The 19,516-nt window shown below is 41.9% G+C and overlaps 1 protein-coding gene across 1 annotated transcript; it reads left to right on the top strand.

Annotated features, from left to right (window-relative positions):
- Nucleotides 1-1,503: 1,503 nt before the first annotated feature.
- On the top strand, nucleotides 1,504-4,092 carry LOC311252422 (podocan-like protein 1). The gene is made up of 2 exons (XM_084345572.1): nucleotides 1,504-1,977; nucleotides 2,126-4,092. The coding sequence occupies exons 1-2, from the start codon at nucleotides 1,514-1,516 to the stop codon at nucleotides 3,216-3,218; spliced, it is 1,557 nt and encodes a 518-aa protein (XP_084201698.1). The 5' UTR covers nucleotides 1,504-1,513; the 3' UTR covers nucleotides 3,219-4,092.
- Nucleotides 4,093-19,516: the final 15,424 nt, after the last annotated feature.

Genomic DNA, 19,516 nt, shown 5'->3' with positions numbered 1-19,516 from the left:
ACAGATACAGAGCAGATGACTTGTATTTATTTTACAGCAGGGGTCTCAAACAGACAAAATGCATAATTTTCTGTCGTGGACTTCTGAAACATGACATTAATTTAAGCTAAAATTCATGTTCATCCTGTAAGTCATGAAGTAAAATGTTAACGTTAAGATTTAAACCACTGACAAATGATTTAAAGGATAATTTTAAATTTTAAAAAGACATTTATTTTTTGAAGTTCTTGTCCTTTTCTCATCTTAACTCCTCTTCTGATTTTCCTTCACGTCCGTCACCAGGTAAAATGAAGGTGCTCACACTGCTGCTCATGTTCCTCACAGTTTCTGGACATTCATATGTTTTGCAGCCCGGTAAGTAAAACATCACGCCTGCAGCATTTTTAAGCCAAATGTACTTTAGTCATAAACACCTCCATGCTAATGATTTCATGAGCTTTTCAAAGGGAATGATAACTGTTGTAATGCTGATGTGTTACTAACATCATGACATTGTTTTGTTTATTATTAAGAACAGTATAGTATTAAAGGAAGTGGTTTCTCTGTTTTTTGTTCTGCAGGACTGACAGTCACACAGATAGCTGGTCTGGACACAGTCCACCAGCCTGAGATGAGGGGTGAGCAGCCGAGAGATGTTTCTGTATCGGTGGAGGAGACAGGAAAGGCTTCTGAATCCACTGAGAGAAGAAAAACAGAGGAGGAGGAGCAGGAGAGTGAAGGATTGACTCCGGAGACAAACCACGAGAAAGAGAAGACGGAGGGGAAATCCCAAGCAGATATCACTGGGAATATAGGAGACATTTTAGAGATCAGTAAAGAAAGTGGGGAGGGGATGACTCCTGAGAGTTTCTCTCAAACTTTAGGAGAAGAAACAAAAAGAGAAGAATTGTCTGTAGCTGAGGATTTAGATCCAGACAAAGGAGATGAAGCGAGGAGGAGAGAGGATCTGGAAACAGATGACGAGACACAGAAGATGGATAAACTGAGGCAGGAAACGGATGAAGAGGAAAGAGAGAGCAGGCTGGTTGCAGGGATTATTCCTCACGTGGGCGGACAAAAGATGTTAAATCAAGAAAATGTGGAAGAGAAAAGAGAAGAAAGAGAAGACGAGGGGGAGAACTTAAAAAACCATAATGAATCAGTAGGAAGAGAGGAGGAAGATCACACGGTCGTTAACAATCTCACACCTCCTTTAAGCACATCCTCTACTCAAGAACTCGAGATTCCTCCAGTTCAAATTATCACTAAGTCTCAAAATCCTCCCAGTTCTCCTCCTCCTCTTCATCATCATAACGTCCCTCCATCAGTCCCCCCTCACGCTGAAGTTAGTCCTCAGTTCTTCCCTCCGTCTGTCACTCGTCCTGATCCTACAACAATCCCAGTCTCAACAGCGCCTCCTGGCGACGTGAGGTCTGTCCTACTGCTTGAAGATCTCCTCACCGAGGTGTTTCACAGTCCTGGAAATCATCTCAAGCAGAATGAGCTGGAAGTGAAGGCAAATTTAGAGGATGTGATGGTCAAAAATATTTTGTTTAAACCTGCACAGAGAGAGCTACCGACCACAAGAGAAATAAACATAACACAGGCGACGCCAAAACCCACAAAAGTAAAGTTAAGAGCCAATGATTTAAAAACTAAGGAGCCAAATTCCACTCCAAAATCAAAGGAAAATAATCTGACTGCTAAAGTGGACGAGCGTGCACGTAAACCAAACACGACACAGCCCGCAAGCATGGAAAATGACACTAAACCTTCAACCAAAACCCGGCTGACGACCGCCAAAACACCCCCGGTGAGGCCAACGAAAATCAACAGAGGCAGTAAAAATAAGACGGTTAAGAAGTCCAAAGACAAGAAAAGGAAAAAGGACAATAAAACCCAAAAGAAGACAGGGAAGAAGAAGGCGGTCACCACGCCAGCCTACTTCCCTTACTTTAAGGACAACTACTGTCCTCCTGAGTGCGCCTGCTATGGAAGGTAAGACGTCAAGGACACTGAATAATGTCTAAAACTTACAACTGTATCAGACTTAATAAATAACTTAATTTCTTCTTTAAAGTTGTTGAATTAATTGATTTTCCAGTCTGAAGGAAATTGTAGTAGCTGATTGTGTCTTGTGTTCCAGAGTGGTCCAGTGCTCAGACAAAGGTGTGGACAAGGTTCCTTACGGTATTCCCTATAACGCCCGCTACATCCTCCTCATGAACAACCTCATCGACAGCATCCAGCTGGACCTGCTCAACGAATACGTCTCCATGGAGTTCCTCGTGTTGAGCAACAATCAGCTCACGGATGGCTCCATCGAGGGGGCCTTGGAGGGGATCCCCGCTCTGAAGCGCCTCTACCTGGACAAGAACCTCCTGGAAAGCGTGCCAACTGACCTTCCGCTCTCTCTCGAGGAGCTTCGTTTGGACAATAACCAGCTGAGTGTGATGTCTGAGGCAGCCTGGGCCCGGTGCCCCGGCCTCTTGGTTCTGAGTCTCAGCAACAACAGCCTGGGGAATGGATCTAACTCTGTTGCGAATGGGGTGCTCTCTCCTTTGTCCAACCTGCGCACTTTAAACCTCGATCACAATCAGCTAACATCGGTTCCTCTCGGCTTACCTCTGTCCATCAAGGAGCTCTACCTCAAAGGGAACCTGATTGAGCAGTTCCGCGGAGGAGCCTTCGATGGGATATCAGCGCTGGTGGTGTTGGACCTGAGTTCGAACCGACTGACAAACAAGGGTCTTCTCAGGGAGTCTCTTCTGAATGCGACTCGCTTGGAAAGCCTCAACTTAGAAGGGAACAGACTAAAACAAGTGCCCCGACACCTTCCTCTCTCACTTAAAACTCTAAACCTGGAAGGCAACCTCATTTCCTCCATAAAGAAATCAGCTCTCAACACCTTGAAAAACCTCGAACTCCTCGGCTTAGCACGGAATAAAATCTTCAAGGTGGCACCAGGGGCGTTCAAGGCCTTGCCCGCCCTGCACCAGCTAGACCTGTGCCACAACACCTTGCGCCAGGTGCCCAGGCAGCTGCCGCAAGCTCTGCACTCAGTCGCGCTCACCAACAACAAGATTCAATCAGTGCCCCGTGACGCTTTCTGCTGGGGGGATAAAAGTCTCAGCGGGCTCGTTCGAGTGCAGCTGGAACACAATTTAATTGATATGGGGAAGTTGGATGCGCAGGCTTTCAGATGCTTGCGTGGATTCCAGGTGGTGCACTTCTACTGAACCTTCAGAGGAAAACATACAAACAATCGTCCTGCTGGGGCTAATACGTGCACCCTTGCTGTTAAAGCCTCGTCCAAGACTTGTGGTGAATGCCATTGCTATGCCAGACACCAATGGTAAAACTGGCCAACTGAGTAAAAAGAAAATATTTATTGTGTGTGAAATTCAATTTATTTTTTGTAGCTGCTCCAAGCGCCGCTCTTTAGCTACTTTTATGACATTAATTCTCTTCCAATGGACGTCAAACACGCCTTGAGGGTTGGAGAAGAAAGGATGTCGGTTATGTGTGTTATCAGCAAACAAAAGTTTGTTATGGGAGTAGCTTTTCCAAAGCAGAAACTTTTAGAATAATTCCCAGAGAACATTTGGTTTCAATTCATTGCAGTTACATAAAATAACCTTGTAGAAACTTGCATGAGATAAGTAATCATACTCACATTTCATTTAATATCTTTAATCTATACCTGGTTGTATATTTGAGTACAGTCAGCTGCCGACATGCATGTTTCATTTGACAGAAAATCAAATTAAGAGAACTTTATAATAAGCAGACATGGATAATATGAAAAGGATGATGGGAATTTGGTCTTTTTTTTCGTCTTTTTTGCATCATAACGAGCACTGATGGACTCGAAAAGTGCTCTCTAGGGTGTCTAGCTAAAGTGAGAAGTCCTCTCTCTTCACCATAAATATATCGTGACTTTCTACTCACTGGGGCCCCCCCTGCGTACATGTGGTGCCCTTTTTATTTTATTCACCCCTGCCCCTCAAACATCCTGAGTCCGTCAGTGATAACGGTTGATGTGATGGATTTTCTCCATAATCTTTACATGGGATTTGTTGTTTAGTTAATGGTGTTAATATTGTAAACTTGATCTGGGTTGAATAAAGTTCTCTACAATCATTTGTGTACAAACTGGTGTGTGCATTCAAAATAAACCAAAGGAAAAGGTTAAATGAGGCGCAGGCTCAGACGAACACAACAGATGACTCGACAAAGACTGAACTAAAGACTGGACTTAAATACAAAGTAAACTAACGAGGGGATGAGGTGCAGCTGGAGTGAGGCAGAGAAACACAGGTGAGGGGAATGAGTTGGGGGGGTACAGGAGAGCAGGCGTGGAGGGAAGTGGCGGTGCACAGGAACAAAATAACACAGAAATGAAGACAGAAATGACAGGACCATGACATACTCAATGCTGAATCTTTTTAGTTTATAATATTGCAATTTTTCTTTGTGATTTTCTGTTTTCTATTTGCAGTTTGGATGTTGGTGGTTTCTCTGACTGGCCCCTTTTTGGACTTTTGTGTTGATGAGCTCACTGACTGTAATCGCCTGTCTTTTGCTCTATATAATTTGCCCGGATCCTTTTTTGAGGCCTTTTGTTTCCTTAAGATAACAACATGTGTTAAAATCTGATGCACAGAACGAAAAATGAAAGATTTCTTAAGAGTTATAGGTGTTTTGCTCCTTTCTTCGTCCTTATAGGCATGTGTTCCTTCAAAATCTATCAAATTTCCTCAATAACGAGAAAGGAAGAGGAAAAATTTCTTCCTCTATGGTGCTTCTTTCCAGGAACGCTAATAAAGGTTTATGCCTGAAATCATTTGTGCAACATGTCCCACATAAATCTCTGTGAAACACACATTTACTGTTTTTCATTTGAACTTTCCTCAACTCGAGCTTTATTCGTGCCATCATCCCTGACTGCTTATTATTGCAAATTAGAAAAAACAGTGGAAATAATGAACTGGCAGCTGTGGGATGCAGGTTTTCCCAGGCTCAGACACGGACACGGGTCCAAATGTTCCACTGTCGAGCATTTTTCACCATTTTCCATAAACAAATCACTCAAGGGTGTTGTTGTTTTTGGAGCGTGTTTGCGTGGCGAAGGTTCCCAGGAGGATTCACACGGGAACAAGAACATCATTAACCTGTCAGAGCCTGTGCAGTGTCAAATGATAAAAATGCTTCCTGACAGAGTGGAGTAAACAAAATCATAGGAAAGGTGCCATGATGATACACATGGGACCAAAATGCACCTGAAATGTGTCAGTTTTACTCATTTCTCTACAATCTACTAGATCAAAATCTGTCTTGCTTCCATGAACCTGAAGTAATAAGAACAATAACGATAAAGCGTCTAAAATTCATGAATAAACAAGAAAATAAAGACGTGCCAGACGATTTCACAGCCAAGACTAACGTGTGTTTATTTGCTAGTGCAGCTCCTTATGTTTCCTCTCACACAGCTCCCATGCAAGCACGCCAATATAAAAGACTCAGTTATAAAATGTGAATGTGTCTTGAACACAATCTCCACTAGATGGCAGTAACGTATAGGAAGAAGAGCTCGGATGAGGGCTGCCTCTGTTTCCAAGTGTGCAAAATGAGATAGAGAAAAGTATCAGGAGCTCGAGTTGGGCTGTTTTCCAGTCGCCAAATAAAAAAATTTGTGGCAATTAAAATGCATATGCTTCGGGAAGTTTGTCTTGCGGGGAAGATTTGTATATTTAAAGCTCACAGCGGACTCAGCTATGCAGTCTGCACACACAGGCACGAGTCAGGAGATTTCTCACAGAGGAGCAAACTACACTTCTTTTGCAATAACGTGAGAGCATTCGATTTGAACACAAGCCTGGAAAAACTATACGTAAGGAATGATGAGTGATGATTTTTTCCTATAAGGGGGAAAAAAAATGGAGGGGAAAAAAATGCAGAAGCCCACGTGGAGGTGCTTTAGCAGCTTTCTCTCTTTTTCTTCCCTCACTCTAATAAGTTCACTCAGCAACGTGGCACTGCACCCATAGGGCCTGGGAAAGAGGAGCGGGAGGAGGGGGACGAGAGGGAGGGAGGGAGGGAGGGAGAAGAGAGAGTGAAGGGGAGGGAGGGCTTGAAGGGATGGATCCAGGCTCCGCTGGCTCAGCGCGTGTCCAGAAGGGAAGAGCTTCGGCTGGGCAAGGGAGCTCACCAGCACCTCCCTACGGTCCAGCAGGACCCTGACCCCCGTATCACAACACCACATGTCTACCTGGATCCACTGGAAGCCCTCCTCCCCTCTTTGTGTCTCCTCTTTCTCTTTCTTCCTCTCCCTCTGTCTCCTTTTTTCTCTCTTTTTCATATTCCTCTCACCCTTTTTGTGTGTGCATACCTATCTATACCTGTGTGCACACTTGTCTCCACGGCCGTCTGGTGCGTGGGAGTCGAAATACGTAATGATCATGTGAACGGCTCCCTTGACAGCGTCTGAACCCCATGCGCACCATTCAAGTAGTTTGGCAGATGGTGAATTTATTTGTGTACCTCTGTATCCTGTGCTGGATGATGTTCAAGTCTGATACTCAAGCTTATCCCAACAGGAGGTTTGCAGGATTAGCAGTAGTAGTAGTAACTGCCAGCCTCCCACAGGAAAGCCTCTTCTCTTCTGTCTGTGCATCACCTACTTGATAGAGTTACCCGTGTTGGCTGGAATATAAAAACATCTTCGCCTTTCTCCGATTCATTTGCACTCAGGCACGACTTATAAGGCAGCGCGATCTGATGTAAAGCTCGCGCCAAAACCACAACACCATTAATCAAACATCACTCTGGAGGGAGATGGCACAGTGCTTCAGAGTGCGTGACGTGGTTATACAACTACTGGAGAGGTAGAAGAAGTTGTTTTTCTTCAACGGATCACTATGAAATACATGGTGATTGCACAATGTAATCGCATTACATAAGTTCCCTATAAACTTCCCTCTCACCATTCGACTTTGTCTGCCACATGGCACGAAAATCTACCAGGAAAATGAAGGCTGGCAGGCCGGCACTGTTACCGAGTACATTTACTCAAGTAATATTTCCTTTTTCTGCTGCTTTAGTTACTCCGTAGATTTCATGCTGTATCAGAGCCGAAGAATCACATTTGATGAAATAGTCTGTTTCCACTTTAAAGGTGCAATATGTAAGAATTTTAAACTCATCAGCAGAATGTGAAGAAAAAACAGGTATGATGTTTATGACAACTGTGTATTGTGTTGCACAGATATCTGCTTAAGTTAACATGATAACCAGCTAGCCCCATCCCATCCTGGTCCAAACCCCCTCAGTCCAGACAGCTAGGTGCAGGGCTAACTGAGCTAACTAGCTAACGGCAACTAGTTAGCAGCTGGTAATGGTTTAAATGGTAAGTTTATCTGCCTGGTAGCTTGTGAATTTCTCCTCAGATCAATAAAGTTTTATCTTAATGTTTGTGTTGAATATATGTTGTATTCAGGGTCGGGAGGGTTTCTTTAAAAATGTATTCAGATACAGTTACTTATTACTTGTTAAAAAATGTAGTCAGTAATCTAATCAAAGTATCACAATAATAAAGTAATGTAACTTGATTACTTTCCATCTCTTTTAAATCACCTCAATGCCAAACATACTGTATGCAAATAAAGACAAAGGAAAATAAATATCAATAAAATTACTTTTCATCTTTATAATGAGCTAAATTCTGTAAAAGTCTAGTTACAGACAACTATATCATTTGTTATTTCAAAATTGTAATCCTGTTAGTAATCCTGTAACTTTACTGGAATACAGTTACCTTTTTTTGTATCCTAATTATGTAATCCCATTACATTTATTCCCAAATCCTGTACACATTGTATTATTAAACTAAATCTGCAAAGTAACAATTAACTAAAGTTCTCAAATGTAGTGGAGCATTTGCCTCTGAACTGTAGTGGAGTAAAAGTGTAAATTAGCAGAATATGGAAATACTTAAGTAGACTACAAGTACCTCAAATATGTACTTAAGTACAGTACTCGAGTAAATGTACTTAGTCATTTTCTGCCAATGCTTGTGTTTAGTTTTTCTTCAGCTGTTTATCCTGACCTGTGTTGCCTTGACTCACATTAAAAGTAATTAAACATCATTTTCCTGCAATATCTTACAACTTTTATTTCGTCATTTCACTCAGACTCATCCATAACCCACTCACACTGTTGCCGAAAATACAAAATTCAGCCCCTTTTGTGATTCTCTTTGTTCTAATGCTGACCACATTCAGCTCTTACAGGAATCAGAGCACGCTCGGAGAGAATGGGAAGACAAAAGAGAACAGAGGGAACAGGATATTAAACCACACCCTGCATGTGAGCCAGCCAGACGAGCAGACAGAGCTGTGGTGATATTCAGCTGACGTTCCTACTTCTCGTATTCATGAATCTTGGAGGCCTCCTTCCCATGATGCACCAGAAGCTGAAAAATAGCTGGAAACTTGTCCATTTTGTTGAATTTTTCTAACTTATTTTTTTTTTTTGGCACATACCGATGGCTTGTAAATGCTGCATGAAAAAACTATCTTGCATGTTAAAATTTTCACGAGCTGCAGCAAGAACTTTATAGAAAACATGTGAATGGGATGTGGATATGTTTCAGTGACAGCATGTCATTTGTGGCTGTTTCTTTATCACATATACAGTTGCAAGAACGACACACATACAGATGCATTTTCTGCCCATCTGTGTCTCTGTTTTCCTTTTCCACACACACACATCTGTCTTACTGTACTGTACCGTGAAATCTTCTACCCTCAGCCCGGCCTTAAACCCAGCTATCTCAGCCAACTTAACCTTGAACCTCAAATCAAAGCAACGCCTAATCTTAACTCAAGAGTACGGATTGACCACGGTGACCTCGCTCTTGTTTGAAATCTAACCTAATCTCACAAGGATATAAAAAAAATCCATGCGAAGGGTTAACGCTGCCGCCTCGGAGTCAGAGTGCTATTGCATGTGTGAGAGGGAGGTGGCGCTTGAGTTAGCCTGAGAGAAGGGGAGAAGGCGAAGAGGGAGGGGAGAGCGAGAGGGAGGGAGGGGATAGAGAGAGAAACCATGGGAGCCAGAGGGACCTCTATACACACACACACACATACATACAGCCCATCATCATCTGCTCCTGGTGTGGACCTGCACTGACAACACACACATGCAGGAGCATACAGTTCACAAGCACATATGCAGGAAGGACGCGCTGTGTATCGTCAACTTGTAAAGTTTTGCATATAAAAACACTTACAATGATGAAGCTATCAAGTGGAGCCTCTCACACATAGTACATGCACACAGTGTAGGTACACATGTGCACTCTTTTATTCAGGGGCTCCACAAGGGGGCCTATGAGTGTTCCTCTTCAGCAGGGCAGCTCACTCTTCAGCTGAAGCCAAGCAGAGCACATTGCTCTCTATAGCTTCTCATTACAATCCTGAATACACCGAGGGAAAAACAGACCGAGGCTCTGTGCAGGCTCTGAAACGTCCTCAAAGTATAAAGTAGAAAGTATCCTTCTGAAGGACATTTCTCTCAGCCGTTTCTTTGCAGAGATAACTTGAACCTCACGTCATATTAACATAATTCAAAGACTATTGAACTTTTAAGGTAGAATTAGTAGGATTTGTCCAAGCTGTCCCTAAACACAAAGATAGCTGATTGATGAGTCTCATTCCCGGGAGGTCAAATACCGACACCACTAGGACGACTTTTCTCCCCATTCAAGTCTCCCTCTCTGTCTGTTTCGGTCTTCTTCCGTCTTTTACGTCTCGGTACGTCAGCCGTGCGTGACATGTTGCGCACTGATAGGTTGAAATCAGTCTCGCGATGTTGGGGAGGTGGTGTGAAATGGCACAAGATTTTAAAAAAAAAAACGATAATTCCCCTAAAACTCAAGAAACAAGGCTGTTTTGAAAATGTGTGAAGGAGAAAGTAAAGATATGTCAGAAAAATAAGTACCAATACCTACAAAATGTACTGAAGTACAGTAATAAAGTGGTTTTACCACCTCTGGAAAATAGAAACAACTACTGTACATGTATCAATTGTCTATATAGAAAACAATCAGCCTGATGAGTGAGGTAAGTTGAGGGTATGATGTCACATGTCAAACTGGAAATCCTTTACTTGTAAGCAGCAATGTACGGCATTAACTCTATTACTAATTCAGTCTTTTCCTTCCTCTCTTTCCTGTAAAAACTGTTGCTCACCGTTCTTTGAGTTGCACAATCATTTAAACTGAAACAAACTGTAAACTCAGCCTACACTACATTCGAGTCAGAGGTGACAGACTCCGACAGTCATTTCCAGTCACAGCGAACCAAAACACCCACTTGCAAGGTTATAGTAAGTGATGAAATATAGTGTACATATTCATATTCATTTTCAACTTGTTTTTATTCAGGGAATAAGTGCACAATAGTCAAACCTGCCAAGTGAGGAGAAATACTATCAGGACTTGCTCACAGGTTCCATGTAATAAAGCTGCCAACTCCCAGCCTCCAAGTATTAAACCTGATGGTTGTTTACCATTAAGTCAATATCTGTTTAGCTTTCAACAGATTTGCCTGCGGCTGGCCATTTGTTTGAGACTGTTTGCACAGGGACTCCTGCAAATAGCAATTACTGTGTGTGCATGGAGCCAACCTGGGGTCTCTGTTCTCTATTCAGGATGACGACGACTTAGATCCTTGAGTCTTTCTCTCCCTGCATCAATTATTACAGAGTGTGTATCTGAAGTTTTGTATTTTATCTTTCCATTACATCTCGCATTTCCCAGTTTGTTTGCAGTGACCTTCAGTAACTGTTGTCGAAGTTCTGCTTTTTCACAAATCCTGGAATCAAAGTTAGTAATTAGCCAAAGACTCTCCTCTTCGAGCCACTCGAGGTCTACATCAGTTTGTTTTTAAAGCCTGTGATGATACTGTGCCTGCTGTAACATTAAAGGATTGAATGTAGACGATAAGAAACGTTTGCCTTTATATTAATGCTTAAATCAAAAAGTTATGATACACTGGACGATTCCTTATGTTTATAAAGATAATCCTCCGTCTGCCTCCGGTGGACAGCCTGTAACTGTCTCAGGAGCTGTTTATCAGACGAGACCAGACTTTGTGAAGGTGCAGACGCACAAGTTAAATTCCTGCTGGTTAGATGTGGCACAGGAATACAATTTGGCCCCTGCACTGGTCACCACTTACAGTATTTAAATTGGCTCCTCAATGCAAGATTTGTCAAATGCATCTTTTTGCAGATGATATGGTCCTTTATTTTATACTGTATCATTTTTTAAAGGGGAATATACGTATTTTTAAACCTGGGCCCTATGATTAATAGTTTTGAAATCAGTGCAATAGATTGCCTCGGGATGCAGCAGCATGATTGAAATAAGTCCTTAATTCACCAACTAGACATAGTCTTGGTCAGAGTCCCTGTAAATCACCTCCTTATCTGTATCCCCTGTTGTCAAACTGACCTCAGTTGGTCTCAGATGCTGTGTCCAGTCCCAGTTTGGTCTCCAGCCATGTTCACACTCACTAACTCCCACTGTGACCCGAGGTCCTGTTTCAGACAAGCTCTCGGGCCACTGGCTCCACAGCTAACAGAGCTAATTAACTAATGTACTATTAGCTACAGCCGAGGATTGCTAGCAAAGAGCAGAAGATGCTGGTTACTCTGGGTATATGCTGCCACCTTTGTTTTTGGTGCTACCCTCGAACTTTGTCAATATTCTACAGATTACACCTTTAAGACTGCTAGAGAATGTATTTAGATTATGTGAAATTATTAGATTAGATTATTGTTTTTCTGTGGGACTGATTTGTAAAGCCAGCTAAGCCTTAGATCACCTTTGTAACCTTCAAGCTGTTAGTTCTTTAACTTTTCATTCTGTTGGCCTGCATTTCTACTGTATACTGTCATGATTACTGTGAGGATGGCACAGTTGTTCAAGAATGTGTGAATAAACGCTACCATCCTTGTTTTAAAATGTGTTCCTCATCAGTATGACCGCATGTGTCTCTTGTGTCAAAGAGGTCTTGTCTATTTTTGAAGTTCTTTATTTAGTAAATGCACAGAAATGACTTCATTCCAGACTTCTTGCTTCTTCTGCTTTGATTTGATCACTTGATCTGTCAGTCAAAGGTTAATCCTTTCTATTGACCGTCTGACAAATCCTGGCTTTACACTTGCGGGCCAGTGAAACTGAAAAACCCCTTAAGCCTTCAGGTGTCCACCGAATGTGAATAAAAACAAGTAAAAACTCACAGACGGGCTTTAATGGCATTCCACTTTGTGCTTATAACACTTTTTATGAGGTTCATTAAAAGACCAACTTTTGGTATTCCCTATTTTGGAAGAGTATTAGTTTCATTATCTAATAAAAAATATCACTCTCTCTATCTGCGGCATCCGAATGAGCCAGTATATCTTGATCAGTTTGTACTCTGAAAGCCATCGGCAGTTCAGGTGGTCTTCAAACATCTGTGTGCCCGAGGCACAGGACACTCCAAAACTATAAACCAGGTCACCGCAGGAAGGAATACCTCTGCGTCTTCTGCTTCCTGTGTTGGCTATTGCCATGGTAACACCCTTAATTAAAGTCTAGACCGGTTCATATGAGGGAAAAAAGCTCCCTAATAACAAAACATTGTTCGAGCAATTCAAATAAATAAGGATTTTTCACTTGTGAGATGAGATGCTGAACACAGGCTTTTCCATGCTGAGCAGCAGACGTTACCTAAGCAATCGTTCCCCCGCTCCCATTTTTACTGATGTCTGTTTTGAATGTCAATGAGCAGAAAGTGAAGCAGACAAAGCCAGTTGAGTCATTAAAGAGGATGTAAGGAAAGAACACCACGAACTGTCCAAGTCCACTTGTTAACATTTCACTGGACCTCAGCACCACATTACATGACCCAAATACATTACAAGGGCCTCATGTAGTAGTCAACAAATCACCTGACACCACAAATCACTTTCTGCCGTCACATCTAACATGAGAGCTGCCAAAACTTCCTGTTTTGCCTCTAATTCGACAGCCATAAAGTGAATTAGTAGCGCTGGCGACAAGATGGCAAATTAGAGGTGATTTCTTTCTCTGATCACAGCGGGTTTTACGCAGCTTTAATGTGAGCAGCAGGGGATGTGACGTAGGCAGAGGAAGGAAGGCTGGGGGCACGGGTGGCTGCATGCTTGGAGGCAAGTCTAGACACAAGAGGGATGCCGTGTAAAGTTGAGCGGAGTGGTACGCTTAAACACACTGTCACGGCTAATTTATTTCCATCAACAGCTTTTAGTGAGATTGACCAAAAAATGACTGACCAACCGGATCAGCCGAATATTAATATGACAGCAAAATTAGTCAGCTGGATTTCTTTGATTTGTAAAGTAAATCGCTCGTGACAGAGACTCAAGTCAAATCAGTGAGCGGAGGACATGATGCAAATGTTATCTGCTTGAATGCATTCATGTCTGACGATTCTCATGTTATCTGATTTCAGCTAAGAGGCTCTTAACATCACCCGGCATTAACATGTGTCTCAAGTGAGGGATCAGATCTTACTTCCCCACTAACACGTACATCAATGGTACAAACACACATGATGTTTTCTACACAAATAAAGAAATATCTTCATGTAGAACATTTGCCGAATCAACATGAAGGAAGAAATAGTTACGAATTTTTTGCAGACAGCGTTTCACAAATTTAATAAACTTTCTTCAAACTCCACTACTCACAAAATTAAGTGATTTTTCAAGGGAATCTGGTGGCATTCGCCACAAGTGACTAAATGTTACCTATATTGGCTACTGTTTACTGTATCTGTGCAATTTGTCATGTTTAACATCAACAAATTGTTGTCTACTATCATATATTTAGTTTAAATGGTGAAATCAGACTGGCTGCTACAGCAATGCAGCGAGAATCTGAAACTTTTTTCAAGGAAAGAAATAAATTAATGTTTTGCATTTAATGACGAATTTACAAGAAGGCACAAATGATTTAAAATTTGTTTTAACAATTTTGCAAATAGTTTTTTTAAGTTCCTCCTCACTCTACAACTCTTAAAATCACGCAATTTGTTAAGGGAGTCTGGGGATATTGTAGCCACTAGCTCAAGGGGTTGGCTCAGTTGAATTATAGCATGTTCACATACATCTGCTGCTTTTATTAGCAGGTTAAGAAAGCCCAAACGTGTAATTTACATTAAATTGATCCACATGGAAATGAGACAGTGTGTGATTGTTGTTGTTGTTGCTTCACCTTAGCAACCCTGCGAGGCTATACTCAGCAGAGCTCTTAGCTAAATGCTAATATTAGTGTGCTCTTAATGAAATGCTAACATGCTGATGTTTACCATGTACACCATCTTACTTGAGCATGCTAATATTTGCTTATTAGCACTAAATGCACTAGGAAACGAGTCATGTTGGACATTTGTTTTGTTTATATAATATCTAAAATGACCACGCTGTGACAGTTAAGGTATTTTAATAGTTTAATTGTCCTGGAGATTTCTTGTGATTTTTATTTCTTTGAGTCCAGGAAGCGCTTCGACCCTTACATTTATTAAAATGTAAACATTTGACAATATTTTAAATGCTAGAATAAAGCAATCATTCCCTGTTTGGTGTCTCATTTGGGTGTTTTCTGCCCAATTCCATCAAATCTTACGCTGCATTTTGGTTTCAAACAACAAACATGGGCCCCTTCAAATGTAGAATTAATGATTCCTCCTTACAGTTTCCTGTTTGTGTCCCAACTCTATGTTTTGACATCGTAACCCCAGTTGCGCAAATTCATCTGGGGTCACGACGACTTTGATACCCTCTTCAAACACGCAAAACTCTTGCTGCATCAGCACAGACTGAAGCAGCTCTTGGCAACAACAAAACACACTTGACTCTTCATCATCGGGCGGAGAAGTTTTGCAGAAAGAAGGAGATGGGAGACAGAAAACAGATGTGTCAAATTTTTGACATCTGATTTTCAAAGGCAGGACCAGTGAGTAACTATTATATCGCTGGTTGCCTTTAATTTTGAGCATCTTTTCAAAATATCACGTGTTTGTTGAAAAACATAACTCCTAGTCGTACCGACAGTCCAAGCCTAATTTGTGATTTATCCGATTCCAAGTGCTTCTATGAGGAGAAACTCACCATAAAAACTAGCAAAAATAGTGTGCAGCTTCAAAGAGGATTTATGGACAGGCGAGCTGTTTGTGCCAGGTATTGTGAAACGCTGACCTGTTGCCAAACACTTAACGGCGGTTTTACAACGACTCACTGATACCGAATGTTATTTAAATCAGATATTTCATCCGTGTTTTGTGTGAAAAAATTCTATAGCCAGAAACAACATCTGCCCATTTTTCTCTTCCTGGATCTTCAGAGTGTCTCGAAGAAGGAATGTTACAGAAGGATTATGGGAACACACCCCAGTGGGTGACCTGGATGTTTTGCATCTCACGCCAGTGGATCATTTAGTTTTTCTTGACTTTGACTGTGGTTCAGGTCCAAACTATTTGTAGTGTCTGTTTTTCCCTATTCACATCTGTGGAAACACAACGACTGTTTGGAGACTTTCATCCAAGTAACTTTTGTTGTAATGCTGACAAAAGCAATATCAAATCACCAGAGAACAACAAATAAACGAAATCGTCATCTTAATCAACATTGTTCGTGGAGAACGTCAATCTCATTCTGCATAAGGTGAGAAATGTGACAAGACAGCATCCAGACGCCGTAGACAATAATTGTTTTTTGGCCATTTAAGGTTAAGTTGTAAAAATGAAATGGACATATTATCACCTTATAAAGCTTTTCAGGTGCACATGTTAAAACAACATTTGTCTATTTACCAGTAGGGGAATATAACTAAGTAAAGTGTAACTTTTCATGCCTTTTGATGTTTTTTCCATTACAATTCACATAAAATTATTGTACTTTTAAATCTACTACATGTATTGCTTTATTTTTACACACAAAACATATGAAAAAACTATAATCCCAAACCCTATTAATTGATTTTGTTTTTAATAATTGCATTGTATTAACAAATGTGAAGTTTGGACAAAAAATAAACATTTTTTTAACTATTTTAAAAACTAAATAATCATTAGTTGGTGCCCAATAGAAAATATGAGGTCAGCGAACCTGGTTGAGGTAACGTTTTCAATGCATGACTTTTAGTATTTAGTATTAGTACTCTTACTTATGCAGAGGATCTGAAGACTTCCTCCGCCGTTGTTATTTACTCAGTGGCGGGCTCAGGATGTTTAAGGGGCAGCGGGCGAAAAAAAGGAGAAGGGCACCAACTGCATGTGGTGGGGCACCAGGGGCACGTGAAGGACACCAGAGTGGGCACTGTGTCGTGTTTTATGTGCCATAGGTGAATCCAAGGGGGCACTTTTGCAGCATGGGGGCACAGGGGAGTTAAAGTTTGCTTATATGTTACAACTATTAACTTAACAGATGTAAGTGAAAGCGTTAACCTTTTGATTTCCCTCGAGACCCCGACCTCCACCCCAACTTAATTGGAAGGACTGACGTACCAAACTCATGCAGAATTAGAGTTTGGCACGCAGTCTGTGCTACGTGCAAATGAAGCAACATGATTGTTATCAGAGCTTTTGGCTGAAAGTGGCTGCTGCTGCTGTGGAAACAAGGTCGATAAGAGCAGTGAGACTGAAACACAATAATGAGCTGAAAGATGGTTAAACACTGAGGGGAAGTGCATTATTAACATAAATTGTACTGATGACTGGAGCTTTGGGATTTAATCATTTAGCTTCCTAGACTAAGTGTGTGCGCCTGTTTGTTTCATTCTCAATGCTTTCACTCTCGAAGCCTCTGAGTCTGTTTTTGGTCTAACCACTTGTTGTACCTTTCCCTATTTCCTTGAATTTTAATGAAAACATGATGTTGTGTGACTCAGCTGCTCTGTCAACCATTACCTAAAACTCTCAACGGGCACAGCCTTTCATGATGCAGACATCTGAGCTACAGACTGCAAAATGGCAGAATGTACGACAACAGATATCCTCAGTGTATTTGTGTTTACAGCCTGCTAGAGGTGCTATAAACGCCTCTATCTCGTTCTTAAAGTTATTTCTATCAGGGTTACCGTTGGAAGGTGGAAACATGGTCTGCTATTGCGGTCATTTTTCTCTTCTGTAGTACACTATGAGGAGGACAGACATTGCAAAGCCACGCAAACTTGGACGTGAAAATGTGAAGTATGTGGAAAGAATGGGGGCAGACTCTAGAGTAAACTCTGACTGCTCCAAGAGCAACTGAACGATCCTCTGGCCTGCTTGTCTTTTTAAGAGCTAGAATATCCAGATTCAACCAGTCAGGCAGAAATCCTGGGCCCAATAAGTAAAAATCTTAGTCATCGGCTTCCAACCCTCTGATTCGCTGCCATACGCTGGCTGCTACAGCACCGGCGAGCTGGTCGGAGGTGGCCACTCCAAGAATATTTAATTTCATTTTACACTGAAATACACATGGACTTTTTTTTTTTTAAGTTTTGGACTGTTCAGGGCGTTTTGGAAAGCTTCATGAGAACACTGGAGAAAAAGTCTGACCACATCTTATCCGCTCCATGCTAAGCTGGTTTGCCAATTACCACAAATAAATTATCAAGAGTCTTGGAGAGAACAGATGTGGCCAAACACCTAATTGGCTCCACCAACGGCGCTTTTTTTTCCCCATCCCGTTGCGCCTTGTTCTGCAGCTTTACTTTCTCCTCTGCACCAGAAATTGGGTGCAGAATCCATCACTGTCTCGACCTTAACATGTGTCTCGCACATTACAAGCACTCGAAAGCTGAGTGCTCCCTCGTGTCGCTGTACAAACTGTTCCTACCACCTCCGAACGCAATATGGACGGGCTCCTACCGATCCCATTTCTGCCCCTTATGAGTTGTGGAATCCATTCCCTGTGCATGCATGTGTAGCGATAAGTGAGATCGGATATGGCTTGATGGTTGCGGCATGATGTCACCGAGGAATTGGGAGTGAAAAGTAAGCATACCTTATCGAATAGAAACACTCCTCAACTAAAATACCCAAACATTGTCTCCTTCTGTCCTCCTGTGTGTATTTGTGTTCACTTTATTCCTCCCGAGTTACAAACCTGCAGGTTCCTACCACACACTCTGAAGAAATAAACCTCGAAGCTAAAAAAGGAAGTTGGACTGCTACCCCTCTGGCACCGAAAATGATAAATGTGGATGAAACAGGAGAACCCTTTTCTCGGGACACAAACAGTCGGTGCCATCCGTCTGTCTTAGTGTCAGTCTGGCTGGAAACAGGCCTCCCAACGTATACAAAGGAAGTGTTTTGTCTGGTGAGGAGAGTTACCAGGCGCTCTCGGTTCAGTTCGGATAAGCGCTGGCACTCGAGACCCATCTGGCTTGAATTCGGAGGGAAGAAAGATGGTTGACCTTCTATTCACCAAACGCTCTGACACACGCTGCCTCTGCCAGGGCAGGGTGTGGACTGTGATGGCTTATGAGGGACTATGTAGGCCAGATACCACATCTAAGTGTTTTTGGTATGGACTTGTCTGAACAAGAGGCAGGAAAATGATCAAGTTGCAGAGGGTTTAACACTAAAGATCGAAAGCAACAATTAGAAAACAGTAATAACTGTAATCTTATTCTTATTCTGAAATCAGCTAATTTGTTCCCTTCGCCTCTCGCTCTCAGAGAAGGATCAATTATGAACAGATCAAGACAGGCTTCACTATCCGTGTCGTCGTTTAATGATTCAAGATGTTTTGGTAGAAACTTTCCAGTGGATCTGCTGAGAATTCAGCCAAATGTAACAAATGCTTTGCCAAGCGAGTGATAAAATCAATAGGGCCTGTAGTGGTCTGCTCGCAATAACCAGGCAGGAAAACTCGGCCATGGCGTACGTACAGAAAGTTCAAGGATCCCACTGAATCGGCAAAATTAAGACGGAATAATCCGGAGGCATCGGTAAAAAGTACCGAATGCACGGCTGACTTTCTGGCTGCTCCGGGTCGGATTTCTGAGAACTGATGGAGAGAAACCTGGGAAAGAAGAGAAGCAAGAGGAGAGTTGAACAAACATACAGATCTAAAATCCTATTAAAAAGTAAATGTGAAGCTAATTGACGTACTAATTACTCTTGTAACTCGTAACTGGACGGAAAACTAACGAACATCTGGCTTTTGTCTTCAGTTGGAAGATGCAAAAATTCCCAGGTCAAATGACTCTGCAGTAGTCACGGTAAATTATCAGCTTCAGCTCCGATCAGCAATTCAAGACACACGACACCTGGGTGGACATGCTAATTTCCCCCCCTTTTCCATCACCATGCTAAGAGGCACGCTAGCGTTACGGACGTTGGCACGTTGATAGTTTCCATTCTGTCTTCGTTCAAGCAGCGATCAGTCAGCGTTGAGTTTGAAAGAGAGACTAAAGTTAGAGATATAAAGAAAAGCATCGTCGACAGGTCAATGA

Source organism: Pagrus pagrus, assembly GCF_965226575.1.
Source record: "Pagrus pagrus genome assembly, chromosome: 23".
Taxonomy (NCBI): domain Eukaryota; kingdom Metazoa; phylum Chordata; class Actinopteri; order Spariformes; family Sparidae; genus Pagrus; species Pagrus pagrus.
The sequence above is the reverse complement of the archived record's forward strand: the minus strand, read 5'-3'. Positions and strand labels throughout refer to the sequence as shown.

Coding starts and splice junctions, on each gene's coding strand:
- LOC311252422 (XM_084345572.1), top strand. CDS start 1,514: ATGGTCAAAAATATTTTGTTTAAACCTGCACAGAGAGAGCTACCGACC. Junction 1,978..2,125: donor GAGTGCGCCTGCTATGGAAG/GTAAGACGTCAA, acceptor CTTGTGTTCCAG/AGTGGTCCAGTGCTCAGACA.